General features: G+C 40.7%; 1 protein-coding gene across 1 annotated transcript in view; it reads right to left on the reverse strand.

Annotated features, from left to right (window-relative positions):
- Positions 1-6,101: 6,101 nt before the first annotated feature.
- LOC144249335 (ecto-NOX disulfide-thiol exchanger 1-like) overlaps positions 6,102-21,295 on the reverse strand; it is a 106,318-nt gene continuing 91,124 nt past the window's right edge. Inside the window, exons 8-9 of the mRNA XM_077791583.1 lie at positions 14,874-15,058; positions 6,102-6,170 (exon numbers count right to left, since the gene is read on the reverse strand). Coding sequence (XP_077647709.1) covers positions 6,102-6,170; positions 14,874-15,058 — 254 coding nt within the window. The remainder of the gene's footprint in view (positions 6,171-14,873; positions 15,059-21,295) is intronic.

Here is a 21,295-nt window from a genome sequence, read left to right on the forward strand (position 1 = left end):
TGGTATGGTGTTAGTATGGCCAAGAATGATAACAGCAAAATAAAAAAAAAGTCTTCAGGTTACAAAAATTAAAGGAAACTAGAGCTGTAGCTTCATAATTACTATTGGCATCACACACTATAATAAAGAGTTCCTCTAGCCTAAGCCATATCCCTGTTCTCAATCTGCAACTGCATGCAGTTCCATATCACTTGTGGGATGTCTACCTATGTCCTTTAGGTGAAAATTTCAAGCATAAGTTTTGCTGAAGGCAGCTCAAAGTCCAGTTCCTAACAATAATAGTGCAGAAAAGATGATCATCCATACAATATAGATACTTAAGTTTGCATTACAAAAATGATAGATAGCAAAGTTATTGTTGTCTTCTCAAAAGGAAAGAACAGGGAAACCACATTTTAAGGATCTGATAGCAGACTTGGTGTACCATGAGTTTTTGCTTCCAGATGACAACTTGAAAATGTAAATCATGATATAGAGCAAATGATAATAAACAGTTGCATTGTAGTCCAAGTAATTAAAAAATTATCTCTGGATTAATCTGGGAGGGTTAAAAAAACCACATTTTGTCACTGATTTCACTGTAGATAACTTTTATCATGGTAAGAAAGTTCTCTGCTATTCCAAGTTGTTAAAAAACTTCACTTTTCTTTGGTTGTTTTAGTTTTAAATCATGAACTGATATTCTTTAGCTACTAAAATGATTATATTACTCCAGCTTTAATCTGTTAATGAGATAGCTTCCATTAACAGACTTTTCTAACTTTGAAACAACCTTGAATTCCTGGAGTAAGTCTAATTTTATAGTTTATAAAATACCAGATTAAAATTTTCTTTTTTAAAGGATTTTAAATCTATATTCATAAATGACACTGGTCTGTAATTTCCTCCCTGTTTACATGGTCCTTGTCTTTTTTTTTTAAAGAGAGGGGGGGGAGGGAGGGAGGATTTTTTAAAAAATATTTATTTTCTAGTTTTGGGTGGACACAACATCTCTGTTTGTATGTGGTGCTAAGGATCGAACTCAGGCCGCACACATGCCAGGCGAGCACGCTACCACTTGAGCCACATCCCCAGCCCTGGTCCTTGTCTTGAATGGTATCAAACCTTATGAACTAGTTGGGAAGTATTTCCTCCTCCTTTTGTGTTCTCTGAATAAATTTGTAAAGATTGGCAGAATTTGCCCTTGAATGAGGGTAGAACTTGCCCCTGGAAGCAATTTTGTATCTGCTATTACTCATTTAAAGTTTGTAATTTTCCTCTAACTTCTGTCTTACATGTATCCCACCAGCTCTGATATTGTATTTTAATTATCAATTACCTCTAAACATTTTAAGTTCAAAGTTTAATTTTTTTTTGGATACAAGGGTTTAGAAGTATACTTCTAACTTCCAAATATATAGGATTTAGCTATCTTTTTTTGGCATCGATTTTTCTTAAGTTTTATTGTGATCAGAAAATTATACCACTCCTTTGAAATTTGTTGAGATTTGCTTGAAGGCCCAGTGAAGGATTAATTTTTGTAAATATTTCAGGTATATTTGAAAAGGAGAGTTTTCTGTATATATCCTGGGGATCAAAACTAGTGGCTGAGTTCTGTGAGAATGCTTCATTGGTACAAACACAGGTGGTCACAGCAGTTCAAACTAGAAACAGCAGAGCTGCTTAGAAGAGTGTCCAGATTCCCTAATGTATTTTTAGTCTTTCAGCTAAATACTGGGGTTGTATATTCTTGACCTTAAAGTGTACATCTGTGATATAACCTTGCTTTTTATTATTAAGCAAAACAATTAGGAGAAATTTTAAGCACTGTGCTGCCTCGTCTGGAGGCTTCTCAACTGTCTTTTCTAACTTATCAAGGCTCTTCAAGCCTTTGGATAGAAAGAACCCTTTTGGATCAGAAATATCCGCAATCAGACACACACACACACACATGGCATCAATGCTGATGTGCTGGCCTGGTTCCTAAGGTTCCAGCTGTCTTTTATAGCTGCGGGCCAGCACAGGTTGCACTGGAGAAGACCAGTGACTGACAGGCCCTAGCATCTCCATTCCAGCAGAGCCTGATAATGACTTCTGAGGACAGGATGACTTGATCCATCCTTACACTTCAACAGACTTCTCAGAAATCCAGACCTGTTTGGTCCACAGGATAACATTGTTTATGGGGCGACGAGCGGGGAAAGAATCAGGGTCTGAGAACCAGGCAACAGTTCAGAGTGTTCAGTTGCTGAGAGTAAATATGTGCTGACTCAAGGAGCCATTCATTCATTCATTCATTCATTCATTCGTTCATTCATATAGTTGCTGGGTATGAACCACTAAATTAGCCATAGCAGATTGGTTTAGGTATCAGGATTAGTTTCAGTTCCATTCAGTGTCTGAAGAAAAAAATAAATTAACACTTATCTAACATATGGCCCCTATGTCCCAACTCACAGAGTGAGATATAAATAAACAAGAAAGGAAAAAAAAAATCTCAGAATGCAGACAGGCAGGAGGGGACAAGAGTCAGGGGCCTGGGTAGTGGGAAGGGAGACAAAGGTGAGGGGCTGGGCTTAGCTCACTGACTTGACTTCTCAATTTGACTGAAACTATATAGTAAATAGGTGGAATTAGGGACTCCCTAGAGCCCTTCCTTGTTCTAACTTTCTGTATTTTGTATTGCTCTTGTTGTAACAATAGTGGTAAACATATGTTTTCTAAATTTGTTTGTTTTGTTTTTTAGTGCTGGGGATCGAACCCAGGGCCTTGTGCATTCATGGCAAGCACTCTACAACTGAGTATATCCTCAGCCCCAGACACAATACTTTTATTTTACTTATTTATTTATATGTGGTTCTGAGGATCGAACCCAGGGCTTCACACACGCTAGGCAAGCACTCTACCACTGAGCCACAACCCCAGCCCCTAAGTTTTGTATCTAAAGAAAAATTCCAATTATGATCACATTCTACTTTCTTTTCCTTATTTATTTATTTATGAACTGTGAATGGGTTATGTAGTTAAAGATGAGCATAGATTTCACAGAGAAATGGCTAGCAAATTGTGGACTTAAAGTCAGGCAAGTCAGTTTCCAGCTTGGCTGAAGACTGGCCTCATTATGAAAGACCCCAAGGGCCCCAAAGGGGAAAAGACAAAACCTTGGAGGCTCTCCTTACATCTTCTCTGAACTTGATCAGTTCATATTACCAAAGGTGGAGTGTTAAAACTCTATCTTGAGTACTCCCTGTCCTTTCTCCCCAAGTGATTAACAGGAGGACTGCTGGGGGAAAATGGTAAAGAGAACTCGGCAGGACAGAGTTTACAGTTAGGCCATTACTAAAACCTTCCTGACATAAATTGTGAGTAGCAATGAAGAAATAAGAAACATAGGGAAGAAATATAAAAGACAGAGAAAAGAGAGCAAGGTATATAGATAACGAATGAAGTACAAAATTGCAGTGTACGATTGTGTTTTAATGTCTGGAAGTGTGTAGTGCACCATCTCAGTAAATCACTTGCTCAGGATAAAATGTAAATCATGTGTGGAAACACACACCTGACGTGGAAATGAGAGTTTCCCTCCTCACCCTCTCTGAACATATGAGTGACACCCAGCTTTAAATAAACTAAGGTAGTAATGATGGTGAAGACCTAGGAAAAGGACTTGTGGATGTGGGGCAGGACCACAGGGCAAATTAAGAGAACAAAAGGAAGACTAAGATAAAGCTCCAAAAAATTACTATGTTGGTCTTTCATTATAAAACCTTTAGGAAACAGGTGTTTTCACTGATTAGAGGCGAGAAGTGGGTGGTCTACAAAGTGAGGACCAGATTGGGCACTAACTTTAAGTTTCCCTAGATGACTATTCAGGGTGCTTTGTTAAACAGAGGAGAAAAGGTAGTTTTTAACTAACCATTGAGCATCTTGGAAGTGAATTCCCAATTCCACACTTTGGTTACAGTTCCAGGAACTTTAACTATGTTTGGCTATCCCATTGGTCAATACTTAGAAGTGATCAACACTGTGTGTTTTTATGTATCTAGAGAAAATGACTGGAAGGAGACATGCAGATGTTAATAACAGTTAGATCTGGGTAGTAATGCTATGAATAATTTTTGTTTCCTGTTAATTATTTCCTTTATATTTCCAAGTTTTCTGCATTGAGCATGAGTTCTTTTGCAAAATGGAAAATTAAAAAAAAAACTAAAATGACAAACTTGGGCTCAGGAAAACAATAGTCCCACCTACATTTCTGCCCCTTTGTGTATTCTCTTATTCAGATAAAGACGAGTTTTTTTTTTTCTGACTCATTCTTTGTTTCCAAGTTGTGTTCCTTCACAGAGATAAGAGGAAAAGCAAGAATATCACTTAGAAAGCTAAATGATGATCTCACAGAAAGATGATATCACTTAGAGTAGGAAAATAATGATGAGAAAGAGAAGACAAATTTAAAATATGCTTGTGTGTTCACAATGACTGGGTAAACTTTTGTATGGTAAGGTGTGGAGGCAGGGTTTGGGAAGGTAATTGTTGGAAAATCTATCCTTGCTTCCTCTTCATAACCTTCGTTTCTGATGAGAAGGATATTGGCCCATCTCTCGAATCCCCAGGTTGCCTCTCCTAACCAGCTGCATGGAGAAAGCCCTGGAGCTTGATGCCCTCCCAACTGCAGCCCGATTGGAGAGGCGGATAATTGCATGAGTCTGGCTGGGAGCAGGACACCTGCTGTATGCAGGCAGCCATGGAACTGGCAGGGTTCAGGGCTTCCAAGTGAAGGAGCAGGCTTCTGTGCACTGGCAGGCTACAAAGAAAGGAAGTCAAGGCCAGACCATCAGGATTCATTTTAGCATCCGTGGCTGGAGGGAGAGAGACGGCAGTGGTCAAGCTGAGTAGAAGGCTAGAATGTGTCTGCGGCAAAAGTCTGTCTTGATTTACTACATTTAAGAAAAGATCCATTTCTCTATAAATCTAGTACTCATAGTGTGATATGGCCTATAAGTCAGGAGGCAATTTCCAAAAGAGGTGGTGAAAGGGAAGGTCATTCAAAGGCTATCCAACCACTGCTGCTGGCAGAGTCAGGAAAAGCAGTTCCTCCAGCCCAGAAATGGCTGCAAGTCAACTAGAGATTCAAGGTTTCCCATGCAGATGTCAGAGAAAGCTGCAGAAGGCAGAAGCCAGATGATTGTAATGGTCTGCAGGGCAATGCCATTATTTCTTCTCCTGGCTCCTACAATGATTCGTCTGCTGGCCTCATTATTTTTGGAAGGAATGATTACTAATGAGGATGCATTTGATGATCAGATTAATTAATGGCAGAGTGGGATAACTAATGATGAGATGAAACCTCCCATAGTTAAGTTTTATTAGGCTTCTCTTTCTCTTCCCAGAAGTGAAGAGATTTATATTTGCAGTTCAAATTTAATAACTAAAAGCCGCATGTATGTTATTTTCCTTTGGCTAGCTCTTACTCTGCTAATGCAAAGACCAAATTAGCGCTGTGACAACGAGTCAGAAAACAGACCATGGGTTTTTGCCATGGTACTGTTACAATGCACAAACACTCGAAAGATAGAACTCCCCAGGCTTTTGGAGTTGGAGGTGTAGCTCAATGGTAGAGCACTTGTTTACATGCACTAGACCCTGGGTTCAATTCCCAGCACTGCACAGAAACCAACAAAAAGCAAACTTCCCAGGCTTCTGCAATCATGGTCACTATAGTTCTAAGGCACTATTTTTCAGAGAAGGCCTCAAAAAGTTATGGGACAACAGAAGGTGTACAGAAGCTGTGGCCAGACAGATTTGGGATGGAGTCCAGTCTTTGCCAGGTATACCTGCATGCTGGGACAGTTACTTGACACCTGTAGGTCTGTTTCTTTCTTTCTTTTGGGGTACCAGGTATTGAACTCAGGGGCACTTGACCACTGAGCCACATCCCCAGCCCTATTTTGAATTTTATTTAGAGACAGGATCCCACTGAGTCACTTAGCTCCTCACTTTTGCTGAGGCTGGCTTTGAACTTACGATCCTCCTTTCTCAACCTCCTGAGCCACTGGGATTATAGGTGTGCACCACAGTGCCCAGATGTAGCTCTGTTTCTTTCTGGAAAAACTGGCCTGGGCTTATGCTTTGAGCTGTTGTGAAGATTGAGAAAAATACTCTACAGGTGCTTCTGTGAGGGAGTAGCCTTCCTGGAAGTGGCACAAGAGCAATCGCACAAGCTATATGGGATCAGGGGACTTTGGATCTGGACTCATCTACACTTACTCTGTGAATCCTGAGTCTTCTCTTAAATTTCTGCAGCTGTTTATATTTTTTACGTGGAGCATGGCAGTTGCCGTCTGCATCTGCATAGTAGCTTTTTGAATTGGGTTTGCAGATGTGGTCTCATTGTATGACAGCTAAGCCTCAGTGAGTCAGAAGGACTCACTCTCCAGGTGAAGAACCTAGGCTCAGACAGCCTGATGTCCCAAAGCAGAACAAAAAACAGTGAAGCAAGAGCCTCCTTTTCCTTTCACTAGTTCAGTGTCATCTTATTATTCATGCCTTCAGTGGTGTGAACACAGCTTCTTTCTTCCCTCATCTTATGATATGACTTCTCTCCAGGGAAGACAGCAAGGTACCCCATGGTCCACCCTTGCTTCAAGTTGCTAATAAAAAAAAAAAAAAAAAAAAAAAACCCTTAGGGAGGTTCTCCTCTCCATTATCTTTACTTTTTGTCTTTCTGTCTTCTCCAGAGTCCAACAGGAAAGTGATTTGAAAACTCCCAAGCCCCTAACAGATGTCAGGTGCAATCATTTCCACTAGGCAGGACTTTGTAATGTAAAGCCCTGGGCCAAGAATTAGAGAATTGATTTCTATTTTTGGTTCCAAGTGTAGCCAACAATCTCTGCAAGAGTCTCCTGCTGAAGTGGGATAGCTACCTTCTCCAGGTGTAAGGGGGAAGGCACGATGCAAACGTCAGAGCATGCACATGTTGCCAGTAGGAACTCTACAAATGACCTTGAGGAGGCTAATGAATTTTCATCATGTGGGCTGTTACTATAATGCACCAACCCTAAGTATGTGCCTGAAGAATGGAAAGAAAATGAAATGACAAACTCTGGGATAATGAAAAGAAAGGGAGATCACAGTGCACTCAAAATCTGGCTGCTCTTGTGAGCCCTGATGTTTTAGACATTGGACCCTTTTAAAGCTCCGTCATCTGAGAGATGTCCATGTTATTCTGATTCAAGTAAAATGCCAGTGGCTTTTAATGTGAATGTGGGAAACGTCTTGCAAATTATTTTCTATGCCAAAAAAAAAAAAAAGGAACTGCATCTGGGTAGTTGAAATGGAATCAGATAAACTTGGGGTATGTCTGCAGTCACAGCTTGTAAAGACTCCAGGTTTTTATGTGTCTATTTATACATGCATATATTTTTGAACTTTTTAGAGCCGAAGGCTTTACTAAAAGTAGTCCTGTGGCTCTATATGGTAATAATGATGTTTTCTTGCCCTGTCCAGTGGTACCGAATTCTTATGTGCATGATGTATAATGCTTTCATATATTAAAGACATTATGATAATATTGTTAAAAGCTTCTTTCTGGATGAGTCAACAATGAGATCATCACATATATATTATTATTCCTTCCAACTGGCCATTTCTGATAGTCAGAGACTCTACTTAGACAGTCAATGTTTTTGACTAGCATCTAGATATTGCATAAGAGCCCTTAAGATATAATTTATTATAAAAAATGTTGAATTTCTTCTCATAGAGGGATTTCTCCTTTTCCCTTTTTCTTGTCCGTGTTTATGCCAGCTTATTTTTTTTTTTTTTAGTTTTAACAACAGATGAAGAATTAGTTGTTCTTCCACAGCACCTTCCCATATCTCTGCAAGTCCTTCTCAACCTGATTTGGGACATTTTCTACTCTTCTACTTTCTGCATAGTCCCTGGTGCCTAGGCTCCTTTGTACCATCGTTTTTGTTTTTTCTGTTTGTTGTTTTCTTTGGTTCCCTGCCTCCTCTGTCTTCTAAGAAGACAGACTGGGTGGCTAGCAAAGTTAGCCATTCCTCTATCTTTATGGCTATCACAGCCCCTTCATGTCTCCTTTCCCGACTGTTTGTCTTCCTTTTCCTCCTTCTAACTCCCTTTTAATCCTAGAACAACTATTTTTTACTCCAAAATATGCTGCTTTAAGTTGCCTTCATAAAATTTGCTTGCTGTTCTTTCTTTCCTTCTATTTCTGGATGGCCAGAATAATTTGCAACACCCTCCCCACCTCTACACCTGGCCACATGCTAAATAAGAATCCATCCAAAGACTGGGTTAAAGTGAAAAGCCCCTGAAACAGGTTTCTGTTCAAGATATCAGATGCAGCATGTGTATGTGTGTGTGTGTGTGTGTGTGTGTGTGTGTGTGTTTCCCTTCCTCTAGGAACTTGATTCAAATATCTCTCAGTGAAGAAATTTATATGAGCAAACCAAACAGAAAGGGAATTCCAGGGAGTTCATGGTATATGACAGGTTTTGCACCTGTAGCATCCTCTGCTTGCCTTAAAATGGAGCCTGCTGGTCAGTGAGCCCCCAGCTACCATGTGGGAGAAGACAGCCAGGCAGGAGTGCTGGATGCAGCAATGAGCAGACCGCACATTTAAACAGACAGATGGTGAATCACAACCTCACTCATGAAGAAGCCTGTCATGAAAGAGACTAAAATTCAAAAACTGAACAGCCAATACTGGAATTAATGGAAATGTCTTGGGAACAAAAGGAATTTAAAAAATTCCAATTAGTATTCTCAAAAAGAGTTGAGAACATACCATAAAACAAAACAAAACAAAAAGAATGTGACTACATGAAAAGAGAATAATCACAGAACAAAATAAAGCTTTGGAAATAACATAATTATCAAGCAGAAACTTCAATGGAAAGGATGAAAGAAAAAGTTAAAATGGAAAATGTTAGATAAAGAACATCATCCTCATAGATCCATTATCTGAACGGTGCTTATTTCAGAAAAAAATGAAAACCTGAAATGAGCTGGTTGTGGTGGTGCATGTCTATAATCCCAGTGGCTTGGGAGGCTGAGGCAGAAGGATCACAAGTTCAAAGCCAGCCTCAGCAACTTAGCGAGGCCCTAAGCAACTACGTGAGATCCTGTCTCTAAATAAAATACAAAAACGGGCTGGGGATGTGGCTCAGTGGTTAAATGCCCCTGAGTTCAATCCCCAGTACCAAAAACACAAAAAAGAAAACCTGAAATGGAAGGATTTGAAAACTCTCATGCTAAGTGAAATAAGCCAAAATCCAAAAACCAAAGATCAAATGTTCTTTCTGATATGTGGATACTAACCCACAACAAGGGGGGTGGAATGAAGAATAGAAGTGCAGTGGACTAGACAAAGGGGAATGAAGGAAGGGAGGGGGAATGGGAATAGGAAAGACAGTAGAATGAATCTGACATAACTTTCTATGTACAATATGACTATACCACCATGAAGCTCCATATCACGTACATCCACAAGACTGGTATCCTAATTAGAGTAAGACATACTCCATGCTATGTCAAAATAGACTCTATTGTCACGTATAACTAAAAAGAACAAATAAATTAAAAAAAAATAAAATCTGAAAACAAAAGTGAAAAATGATCAAGAGGAGAGACTCCCTTGTAAATAAGCCCTCAAGGCATATTGGTCTCCCAGTCTCCTAGCACACCCTTCTCGATGGGCTGGGAGAACTGGGTCTGCTGCACTTTTGAGGATTTTCACAGCTTTCAAGAGTTTTGTTTTTTAAAAGAAATTATCTCTTCCCTAAAATTTTCTAATCATTAAGAGCAGCAACATCTGCACCCCACCCACCTGCATGGCACGGAATCAAACGCCACCTTCACCTCCACACTCTGTCTACCCACCACAGCCACCTACACCTCCACAGCTACCACTGACACCTCATGTGCCACTCCTGTTGTCATTATTATTGTCTTGATTTCGACATACACATCATACTTCATTACATGTAAGTGTAGGGGTGCAACCAAACGTGAGCTTTTCTCTATCACTAAGAAAAGAAAAAGTAATTATTAAGCAATTATTGTTTACACAAGTTTGCAGTAGGCCTGATTAACTTACTCATGTTCTACTTTGAAAACACTTACTTATTCCTTAATAGGTACCCCAAAGACGACTCTTGCCTGACTTCAGCAAACTAACTGGGGTTACCCCATCGGGAAAGCAGTGATAATTTAGTTCTCCAGGTTCCATAAAATCAATCTGAATTAGTGAGATTCTGTAATGCAAATACAGAAAATCACACATATGTTCTTTGATTTTAAGGAGAAAAATACTTGCTATTTCCCATTTTCCCCTATCTTTCCTTGCTGAAAGTTGTTCAGACAGCTGTCAAGCACTGGCCCTTACTAATGTCGAGCTAAGAGCATTAGAGAGCCATTGTTCTACACGGGCCAATGGTTTGCTGGCCTAAGACAGCTGGTCTTCAGATTGGATTTGCTAACACTACTGAAAAAGCATCAGATTAAAGTATTTATGAAAGTAGCTTCCAACAATCACCCTTAGTCTTACACAGTTTTATGCTCTGCAGTTTTTAATGGCATCTGTTGTTATCTGAATATTTAGTAGTCCTGTCCATATGACTTACAGAGGCTTCAAAAAGAATTTTTGAATTTAAAATTTATTGTTTAAAAATATGATACTTTGACCTTTCCTCATGAATGAATGCAAAAATATTATTTAAACTTAGGTCTGGATAAAAGCATAATGAGATACCGCTATGCACTTACTTCTAAGGCTAAGATGATAAAACCAACTGTGCCAGAGTTAAATGATGAGGATGTAGGAAAACTGGAATTCCTGAGCAGTCCCATGAGAACACACAATGGTACAAGTGCTTTGGGAAACAGTTTCTTAATAAGTTGAACAGGCTTACATACGATCCAGAAATCCTACCTCTAGATATTTACACAAATGAAATGAAATATTATGTCTAAACAAAAAGCCAGTTGATGAACATTTATAGCAGATTTATTCACATTTGCCCCAAACAAGAGACCACCTAAATGGTGACCAGATAAACAAACTATAGTTCTTCTCTACAATGGAATACAACAGAGCATAAAAAAAAGGAATGCATTTCTTATACGCACGGCAAGCAATATAGATGAATCTCAAATTCAAAGTGCTAAGTAAAGGGTGCCAGACTCAACAGGTTGCATACTACAAAATTCCTCTGATGGGACCTTCTCGAAATGGCAAGAACAGAGGCTGGAACACAGATCAGGAGTTGCTAGGAGTAAGGCTGACTAACGGGGGACATGACGGAATGATGATGGAAGTGACATATTGATTGTGGCAGTGATAGCTATGTGGTTGTATGCATTTGTCAAAATTCACAGAACTACACACCTAAAAAGAGTAAATTTTATCATATGTATTTTACCTCAATGATCTTAACAATTCAGTGTAACCTTAAGATTTGAAACATTGAAACAAGAATTTAAAATATGTTCTTTTTTTTGGTACCAGGGATTGAACTCAGGGGTACCGACCACTAAGCCACATCCCCAGACCTATTTTGTATTTTATTTAGAGACAGGGTCTCACTGAGTTGCTTAGAGCCTTGCTTTTACTGAGGCTGGCTTTGAACTTGCCATCTTTCTGGCTCAGCCTCCCAAGCTGCTGGGATTATATATTATATGTTCATTTTTAACACCTGAAGATACAAATGAAAGTAAAAATAATGGCTATCCCCATGGCAGAGATGTGTTAGCTTCACTACTGTCTTATGATTTGGTAAAGACTCCCATGTTACCATGGATACAAGCCATTGTTCCCTTTTGTATGAACCTAGAATATTATTAAATTGTGAGTAACATGCAGTGCAGGGGTAACTCAGAAACATCTGAAGTCACCCAAATGTTTTTCATTTTTAAGAACCCTGCCCATGTTTTCTTGTTGAACATGTGAGCAACTGTGATATAAGTGAACTATCCTTCAGGGATTAAAAGAAGAAAAAGTTTTAAAAACTTGGTGGCTGGGGCTGGAGTTGTGGCTCAGTGGTAGAGTGCTTACCTAGCATGTGTGAGGCACTGGGTTCAAGCCTCAGTACCACATAAAGATAAATAAATAAAAGGTATTGTCCATCTTCAAATTTTTAAAAAAGACAACAACAATCAAAAAAAAAAACTTGGTGTCTAAACTTAAAGAAAAGTCTAAAAAAATGCTAGTTCTTAGGTCACTGAAATTCTTTACTCTGTTTTGTTTGGTATAGGAATAATTTCCGAAATGTAGATGGATTGAAGAACCAAGGACACATGGGAGGTATTATCGTTGGAATCTTCACCTTCCCCTAGAGGCCTATATGTATATGTGGTGCTGTTGGGAGGTGGTGGAACCTTTAAGAGGTGGGGCCTAGTTGGAGGAAGTTAGCATTGGGAATGTACCCTGGAAGAGGATATTGGGAACCCAGCCCCTTTCTCTTTCTTTTTCTCTTTGCTTCCTGGTTGCCATGAAGCCAGCAGCTCAGGAACTCCCACCATGATGTTCTGCCTAAAACAGGCCCCAAAGCAACAGGATCAACTGACCATGCACTGAAACCTTTGAAACTGAGCCAAAATAATTCTTTCCTCCTTATAAGATGATTTATCTCAGGTAGTATTTATAGCCAAAGAAAGCTAACACAGGAGGCTAGCTCCTCCTCTCCTTGCTGGTGGGGAAGACCATGGTTTCCTAAGTGGCTAGGGGGTAGATTAAGAGTAGGTTTTAAAATCAGGAAAAATCCTTTTCCTGGGATCCAAGTGAACAAATTGTGGTCCTTCACTCACATGTTAAAGGATATGGTAGAAAAAGGACTCTTAAAAAGCACCTGAGAGCTGTATTAGAGATGTGCTGCCACTCACCTAACTGGCTGTTAGGTGGTGCATCCACCTAACAGCCAGGAAAACTCAGGCTGCTGCAGATGCCTGGCTTGAGGCTTAAGAGCTTCCTAGAAAAAGGACTCTTAAAAAGCATCTGAGAGCTGTATTAGAGATGTGGTGGTGCATCCACCTAACAGCCAGTAAAAACTCAGGCTGCTGCAGATGCCTGGCTTGAGGCTTAAGAGCTTCCTAGTGCTAAGGGAGCACCACACACAGCCCGGTGTCAGATCTTTCTTACTCACCTTCTCTGCCTCGCCTTCTCTGACTTCTTTTAGATTTAAATCTTAAAGGTCTTACCTGCTCTTAATCTTTTCAGGAGGAAAAGAGTGCCCGTTGCCTAAAGTGTGACAGCAGTTTGCAGGCTGTGTCAGGCGTCATATTCTTTGGGGAAATCTACAGATTCTCACCCTGGCAACTTTCTCTCCCCCACACCCCACGTTGGGGCATATGGACAACCCTGGAGCCTCACACAGCAGCTGTTATATCGATTTCCAAGTACAGGGACCTGAACAACGACTGTAATGACATTTTCCTGGGTGGCTCTGACCTCTGAATCTCACTGATTAGTCTAACACACACTGTGAACATCAACCAGTTAGAACTCAAAGCCAAGTCTCAAAAAATTGCTTTAAAATGGCAAGAGATGTTTAAGACATAATTTCTGTGACCTGGCCATTAACGTGCTCACTTCCCAATCCGTGATTCTTTTTTATATCTTTCCCTCTCAATTATTTTTCCCTGTGTGGCTCAGGTTTCTGTGGTAGTTATCCCTAATCACCGAAACACTTTGGTCGGCAATTTGTGCTCCTGGGCTTAGAGGGCAGTCAATATGGATGGGAGAAATTGGAAAAAAAAAAAAAAGATCCTTATCATTAAATATTTTAATATTTCTTTTGTTTAAATAAAAACAACCATTTTTTTCCAGAAAATATTGGTTGGATTTGAATATTCAGAGGGGTCGTTAAAAATACCTATGTGTAAATGATGATAATTTATGCTTTATTATTCTAAGATGACTCAAAGGCCCAAATACCTAAAGAACATCAATTAATTTTTTCAGATACAAATCCAGATATGAATCTGATTTCCTCTCTCCTCTACTTCTTGTTTCCCACAACACATGCTCCTTTTTCATACTCCAAAGCCCACCGTCTTCCCTTCTTTTGTCACAACTTCCATAATTACATAGCCTTAGATTCAATATGCCAGGCTCAAGTCTGGCACTCTGTTCTAAAGTCACCCAGCCCCACCTCCAGGGCTTTCTCCAATCCATCAACAAACATATCTTACATCTGACTAGAAGCTACGTATGATCCTGAAGCAGAAACAATAGAGTTTATATTTATACTGATCTTATAAACAAAACAAACTGCTTTCATAAACATTAGTGGTGATGCTTTGGATGTGAAGTTCTGTGATTAAAGACCACTTGCTTTATAACAGGCCAGGATTTGCTGACCATTTGCCAGGAGGCCAAGCTTCACATACAATCTTTTGCCCTCCTAAATTCTTTCCTTTTATTTCCTACCTCTGGGGAAAATTTTTTCAACATTTTTTTGTTTGTTTGTTTTTGGATACCAGGAATTGAACTCAGAGGCACTCAACTGGTGAGACACATCTCTTGCCCTATTTGGTATTTTGTTTAGAGACAGAGTCTCACTGAGTTGCTTAATGCCTTGCTTTTGCTGAGGCTAACTTTGAACTCACAATCCTCCTGCCTCCGTCTCCTGAGCCTCTTGGATTACAGGCGTGCGCCACCATGCCTGGCTCAATCATGTTTCTTAAGCTTGACTTTTCTCCAGATTCTACTCGTCCACAAAATGTAACTGGCACTTTTCTTTCCTATGAACTTAGCTTTATGGTAGTTGTTTCTTCTTTATCCTTTCTGGCAAATGGCTGCCATTTTGTTCCCATTAAACACACATATCCTTTCCTCATTAAAAATACACAAATAAAGTGCCTGGGCCTGGTACCTGCTGCATGCCTTGCATGGTTTGCTGCAGGAACTGCAGCTGCTGGTCCTTGGTGAGGTTTTCTTCTGTTCGAAAAAGCTGCTCTTTTTCTTGTTTCAGCAGCTCCACCTCATTCCTGTAGGCGTCCAGCTGCCAACGGAGACTGTCATTCTCCTCTTTAAGAGCATAGGCCTGAGCAGCCAGGGCTGAAGGACAAACAGAAAGAGTTCAAGTGAGTTTTATTCTTGCTTAGATTGAAGTCTCTAGTGGGAAAGGGAGTCTCTCACCTAAACTCATAATGTTCACACTGTATCGGCTCAGATTTAAGACCCAAATGTCTTGCCTTGGGGCTTTTATTTTGCAGCTGGTGAGCATCACTTCTGTTGGAAGTTTTTGTGATTTTGTTTTTGTATTGTTTTTTGCTTTTGCAGCACTGGGAAAGGAACCCAGGGCGTTGCACATGCTAGGCAAGCACTCTACTACTGAGTTCCACCCTCAGCCCCTTTATGGACTTTTTATCTCTTCTATTTGCCTTGTCTTATGTATGAATGCTTCTTGTAGGCACAGATCAATTCCTTCCAATTCTTGTCTCTTGACCTTTTCCCCAACCCCAGACACCCACATACAAACTGGCCTGTATTGCTCAGTGATGAGGATTTTCAGAATTTCAGGCAACAATCACATCTACCACATTGTTGTCAGCTCTCATTTTGCAGGATTGCTCTGCTACTTGAAGGGCTGCTTTCTTTCAAATAGTCAGCTGTTCCCTTCCACAGGTTGAGGCATGCAGCAGCCTCCCAGGGGAGAGAGGAATTTATATGCACACCACTCCTTCCTGCTCTATTGCTGGGACAAATTGCACAAATTGTTTTCTCTAACTCCTATCAGAATGGTAACCTAGTTCCATCTGTTTCACCAACAGATTAAAACTCTTTTCCCTGCAAGGCTGAGTGCTTTCTCTCCTCCTCCTCCTCCTCTCCTCCTCCTCCTCCTCCTCCTCCTCCTCCCTGAAACCTGAAATTCCCAATGTGTAGATTCTGACTTCATTCACATCTCCATCTCACTGAGAAACCAAGACAGTTCACTCAGGGTCTTACATATCTCAAGGCTTCAGAAACAGTTGAAGCCAAATTAAAGGGAAGACAGGGTGGTACAAAACCAAGATAGAGGAGGGGAATCCAGCTCCACAGTTTCTACCCTCTTGCCTCATCGTCTCTCTAATAATATAAGGGCCTGTTGAACACTGAGAGAGCACCAGACCCTGGACCAAGAGGGTCATCTGAACTGACACACTTAACCCTGACTTCCCACTCAAGCCTAGGACGAAGGTGTTCTGATCCCCATTCTTACAGATAAGAGAAATGAGGCCCAGAGAAGGCAGATACTTATTTGATCACACAAAGTAAGCAGCTGGCACAGTCTCCAAACACAGACGGCCAGCACAAGAGTCCTTGCTGTCCACCTTGTCAGTTCCTGTAGGTTTAGTTTACCAACTGCTCAAAACCAGTCTCCTGTTCCCCTCTACTCTCCCACAGGTGTCCCATCACTCCCTCCCCCTCACAGAATTCTACTTTTGTCAGCAAGAGAAAAGTGGATGGAAATCTGAGAAGCTGGTTATGAGAAACTCCCTGGTAGATGTAACTTCTGGTATGTAAGAGCGAGCCACTGAGCAACAGGCTCTCAATACATGCTCATTTCAAACCCTGCCCCAATTTCCTGCATTCAAAGGCCAAAGGAGGTCAGCCTCCCAGATGCTCCACCTGCACACTGCAGTAAAATGATCATTGGGCTTTACTGAGGTGCTCTGAGACCTCAGTGAATTCTCTCCACAAATATCAAACATCAAATTATGTTAATGATAGTTTTACAGTTAAGTGTTTTATGGTATTCCACTCTGTAAAATGATTATCTATGTGGAGCACACACTGAAATACTAATCAAACAGAACGTGCAATTAACCAGGAAAGTCCCCACCTCGAGCCATTAGGCATCAGTTAGTCAGCAAACATTCACTGTATACTTCCCTGTGCCCACATATGTCTGAGAATATGGGATCACAAGATGTGGGGACAGAACATGTCTCTTCTATCAAATAACTTAAAATCAAATAGAAACTGACACATTTAAAAGGCAACTGACACATTCACAGGAAGAGCAGCATGACCACTGGCATAGAGTGGGATGTGACAAAGGAAAACACTCTATAGGAATTTAGGGAAGAGGAAGAAAAATGCAAACTGGAAGAATAGAAGAGGGCTTTGGAATATGAAAATTCCAGGACTGGGGACAGATGGCTCAGTTAGAAGCAAGATCATAAGCAAAAGCCCTGAGATGAGACTAGAAGGCAGAATATGCAGAGCAGGAAGGAGAGAGGCTTGACCAAAAAGGCAAGTGTCAGTCTGGAAGCTGGGAGAGAATGGTGAGCCACGTGGGGGCTGTCAGGAAGGTCAAGCTCAGTGGCGTGGCCAATTGAGAGCTGAAGGTGCCTGGGAATTGGTGATTTAGGAAGATTTGTTTGGCAATGGTGCGTGGAATGAACAGGAGGCTGAAGAGAATGAATAAAGGAAATTTTATTTGGTGTAGATGGGTGTGCAAAACCAAGGAGCGGCCAATTTTACGGTTTTCAGGGACGTAGAAAATCAGAAATGACCCAGGGCATACCCAGGAGCACGAGCTAGTGCTTTTTAACATCCTGCAGGCCAACATCAAGACTCTTCTGCACCCTGAGATACCAACTCCTGACAACTCAGTTCACCCATCCACAAGGAAATGGTTATGAGACATCGTTTGAAAGAAGGATGTTGTAATAGGGCAAAATCACAGAAAACGCAAATGATAAAAAAAGTGTTGGCACTACACAAGCACATTACTACATTTAGTGGCATTCAAAGACACTTAAGTCATTTCCTTAGGAAGCTCTATTTGGCCCCTTTTCAATTCAGAGTGGCATTTTTATTATCATAACTGATAGCAGGTGTTTGTGAAGAAATCGATTAGTATGCAGGGATGGAAATTACATTTTCCAAATGAATTGCATAGTTTGCAAGATATGCTGAAATCTGTGTAGCAAAATGCAGGCAGCTATAAAGCATGTGCCAGCAACATTATTTAAATAAATTATCTGAACATAAATACATATAGGAAAGTGCACCATCCATTATTTTAGGGACTCTCTTATAGGCCTATGGAATGGTACTGCTGAGAGCTCTTATTCTTGGCTAAGCCAAATGACCACTTTGCCTGCCAAGCAGGATACAATGCTGTTTGCATTCCAGGAATAGGAATGTGATATATTTAAAAGAAAAGGAAGGAAAGATTGCTGTAATGCTTTCCCCACCAAAAAAGAAAAAAAAATCAATACCATAGCCAATCCCATCATCATTTTTATAATCGGAGCACTAACTGATTTATATTCCTGATTAAAGGATTTCAAGCTTGATATTTACAAAAAAAAGTCTGGTCATTCATGTGGCAGCAAAGTGGCTATCTTTCAAAGGGTGAGAAATCACATATTGACTCCACTTGACTTCAGGTCACCTGTTGTAAATATTATTTAGGATGGGGCTGCCACCCTGGGTCTACCTCTCAGACAAGGCTACTTGGAAGAGACTACATTATATATATTTTTTTAAGCCAGCTCTTTTTTTTTTAAGAGAGAATGAGAGAGGGGAGAGAGAGAGAGAGAATTTTTAATATTTATTTTCTAGTTCTCGGCGGACACAACATCTTTGTTGGTATGTGGTGCTGAGGATCGAACCCGGGCCGCACGCATGCCAGACGGGCGCGCTACCGCTTGAGCCACATCCCCAGCCCCTTAAGCCAGCTCTTAAGGAAACAAAGTCCCAATTTCAAACCTCATGTGATTTCTCAGTGTGTTAAAAATTCAGAAATTTGAAGGGTCAACTCTTTCATTTCTCTTTCTCTTTAGTTCTGTTACACTCTACTAAATTAAAGTTTTGATGAATGTGTCATCAAATTTCCATGATAATATTTATCCTTAAGAGAATGCACAAGAAATCCACTATTCAAATAAGTGTTAGGATTAAAAATAAACCACACTGTGCATCTTTGGGTAAGAATCTCCAAGGAGTGCACTATGTTCTTATAAATGGAATATTTAGTTAAGAGACATTCCATATGGACTAACAATTTTCAATTTTAAAGGGGATACAATAAGGCACCCTAAATATAAACTATTCTGAACATAAGTAAATCTTCCCTCAGTGATTTTAAAAGCACTGTTAAACCTAGTGCCTCTGGTTATTAATGATTGATTTACTAACCATTTATTAAAAAAAAACATGGCAAGAACTGTAGTATTTACAATAAGGGTGAGGCCAACATGGTCATACTTTTATACTTGCTCAATACTTTAGAAAAATTCTGAATATTAGAATTTTCTAATTGAGTCAAGAGTAAAAACAACTGCAAAACTTTTGCTAGACAAAACTGTTGCACTTCAAAAATTTCCTAGTAAAACTCCCAAAGTGTCACTGGTATATGAAAATTTATCCAATGACTAAATTGCACTGCTAAAGAAAAGTTGTGAAAGTATTACATCGCTTCCTGTGGCATCCTTTACTAGATTCACTGTAAACCATTATTCTTTATATTAATTATGGTCAAAGTGACCTCCTCCTCCATCTACTGTATTACGGTGTTTCCATGGGAACAGATAATGGCATGCTTAACTTCTTTAAGTAAATAATCTGGTGAAAGCCTTGAAATCTCTCTCTTACCAGCCTGAGCCAGTCTCAGAAAAATAATTAGCAATATAAGAAAAATGTGAGTTATTTTGGGTTATGTCCCAGTAAGCTGACAGTATCTTTTTCATGCTCAGGCAAGAAGTAACTAAATAATAAAACACTTTAACATATTGTTGCTACCAATATCTGGATTTCTCCAGAACTGTTAATCTTTGTGTCTTTGGGGAACACTGTGTTTTGCATTCTGCCTCTACTTTGCCAGATGTCTTCCTGGAATGCTGGGAGGACACTGCTGAACTGTGAATTTCTTTCCCACATTCAAAGAGAATCTTTTCCGAAGGATCCCACTTGCTGCTTCCCAGATAAGAAACTCTACAGATAGGTCTAGAACATAGGAGGACGGGGATGGGTTCAGAGCCTGAAAGATGACTCCACAATATCTGTGTGCTTCCAGGGCTCCCTCCTCTGCTGTGACTGTACCTTCTGGTCCCCTATGAAACAGAGGCTGCATCCATGACCTAGTGACCTAGGGACTCTCTCTGGGCTCATCTCAATTTTCCAGTGGGGTGCCTGAGGTCTCCAGGCACTATTTTAGGGCAGACACATCATGCTGTGTACCCAAACTCTTGTTTCTCTTTGAGTGGTTCAGTGCTGCTCCTAGAGGGAACTGCCCTGGGGGTTGTAGGTGAGGAGTCCTCACCAGCAGGGTGTGAGGGAGTGACGTGTGCCTTCCATGCAGTGCCTCGTTTTCTTCCTGCTGCTGGAACAGCTTGGGTCTCGGAGTTAGTCCAAGAAAGGTGCCTTAGACTGTTCTGGGATCCAGAAATAAAATGCTTTTTTTGGTTAAGCCACTGAAAATTTTGGACTTACTTATAATAGCCACTGGTGTTACTCTAACCCACTGTTCTTCAAGTGCTTTCTGGTAGGCAGATTAAGACACACATTCCTGGGCCCTACCACCAGGGTTTCCAGTTCCATGTGCCTGGGATGAAGTTCCAGCATCTACATTCCTCCAACTCCCTAGGTGGTGCTGATGCTACTGGTGCTAAGACCACAATTGACAACCACTGCTCTTTCCATCCCCTGGGTCCTGAACTGGGCCTTGTTTGGACAAATCCTTCTCAAGGAACCACACGTGCCACTTTTGTCATCCTGCTGTGTGCCTGTGAAAGCAATCCTGTCTCACTGCTGTTCTCGGGTCCCATGGCCCTGCTCCAATGCCCTCAGCACCTCCTTCTGGGGTCAGGGGAAGACCTGGGCAAAAGGTACAGTCACCACTTTGTTTTCCTTCCCCTATTTTCCCCAAATATCAGCGTCTTGGCAGTAGTGGTGGTAACAGCTAGTGAGTTCCATGTGCCAGAAGCTGTGATAAGCATGTCACTTGTACAATGTCCATCTCCTTTCATCCTCACCAAAATATGACACAGTAAATATGATTATTATTTCTATTTGCAGGTAATGGAGCTACATTTTAGGGAGACCGAGTTAGCACAGCTTGTTGGAGGTATAGGGTGTGCCCTCCTCCTACTTTCTAGACCTATCAGTACCGTTTCTTACCTGGGAAGCAGCCAGTGGGATCCTTGACATCAAGTGGCCAAGGTTCACCTGTGTGCTGCAACCTGAGAAAGGGGGAAGCTAGGGACCCTACTGTGGTGACTAGTTTGTTCCTAACAGAAGTGAAACATTCCACTTCTGGCTCTGTTTGGGGAGTGCTCTGCTGGAGAGAGGATCTGTTAG

The sequence above is a fragment of the Urocitellus parryii genome, chromosome 11 (assembly GCF_045843805.1).
Source record: "Urocitellus parryii isolate mUroPar1 chromosome 11, mUroPar1.hap1, whole genome shotgun sequence".
Classification (NCBI taxonomy): domain Eukaryota; kingdom Metazoa; phylum Chordata; class Mammalia; order Rodentia; family Sciuridae; genus Urocitellus; species Urocitellus parryii.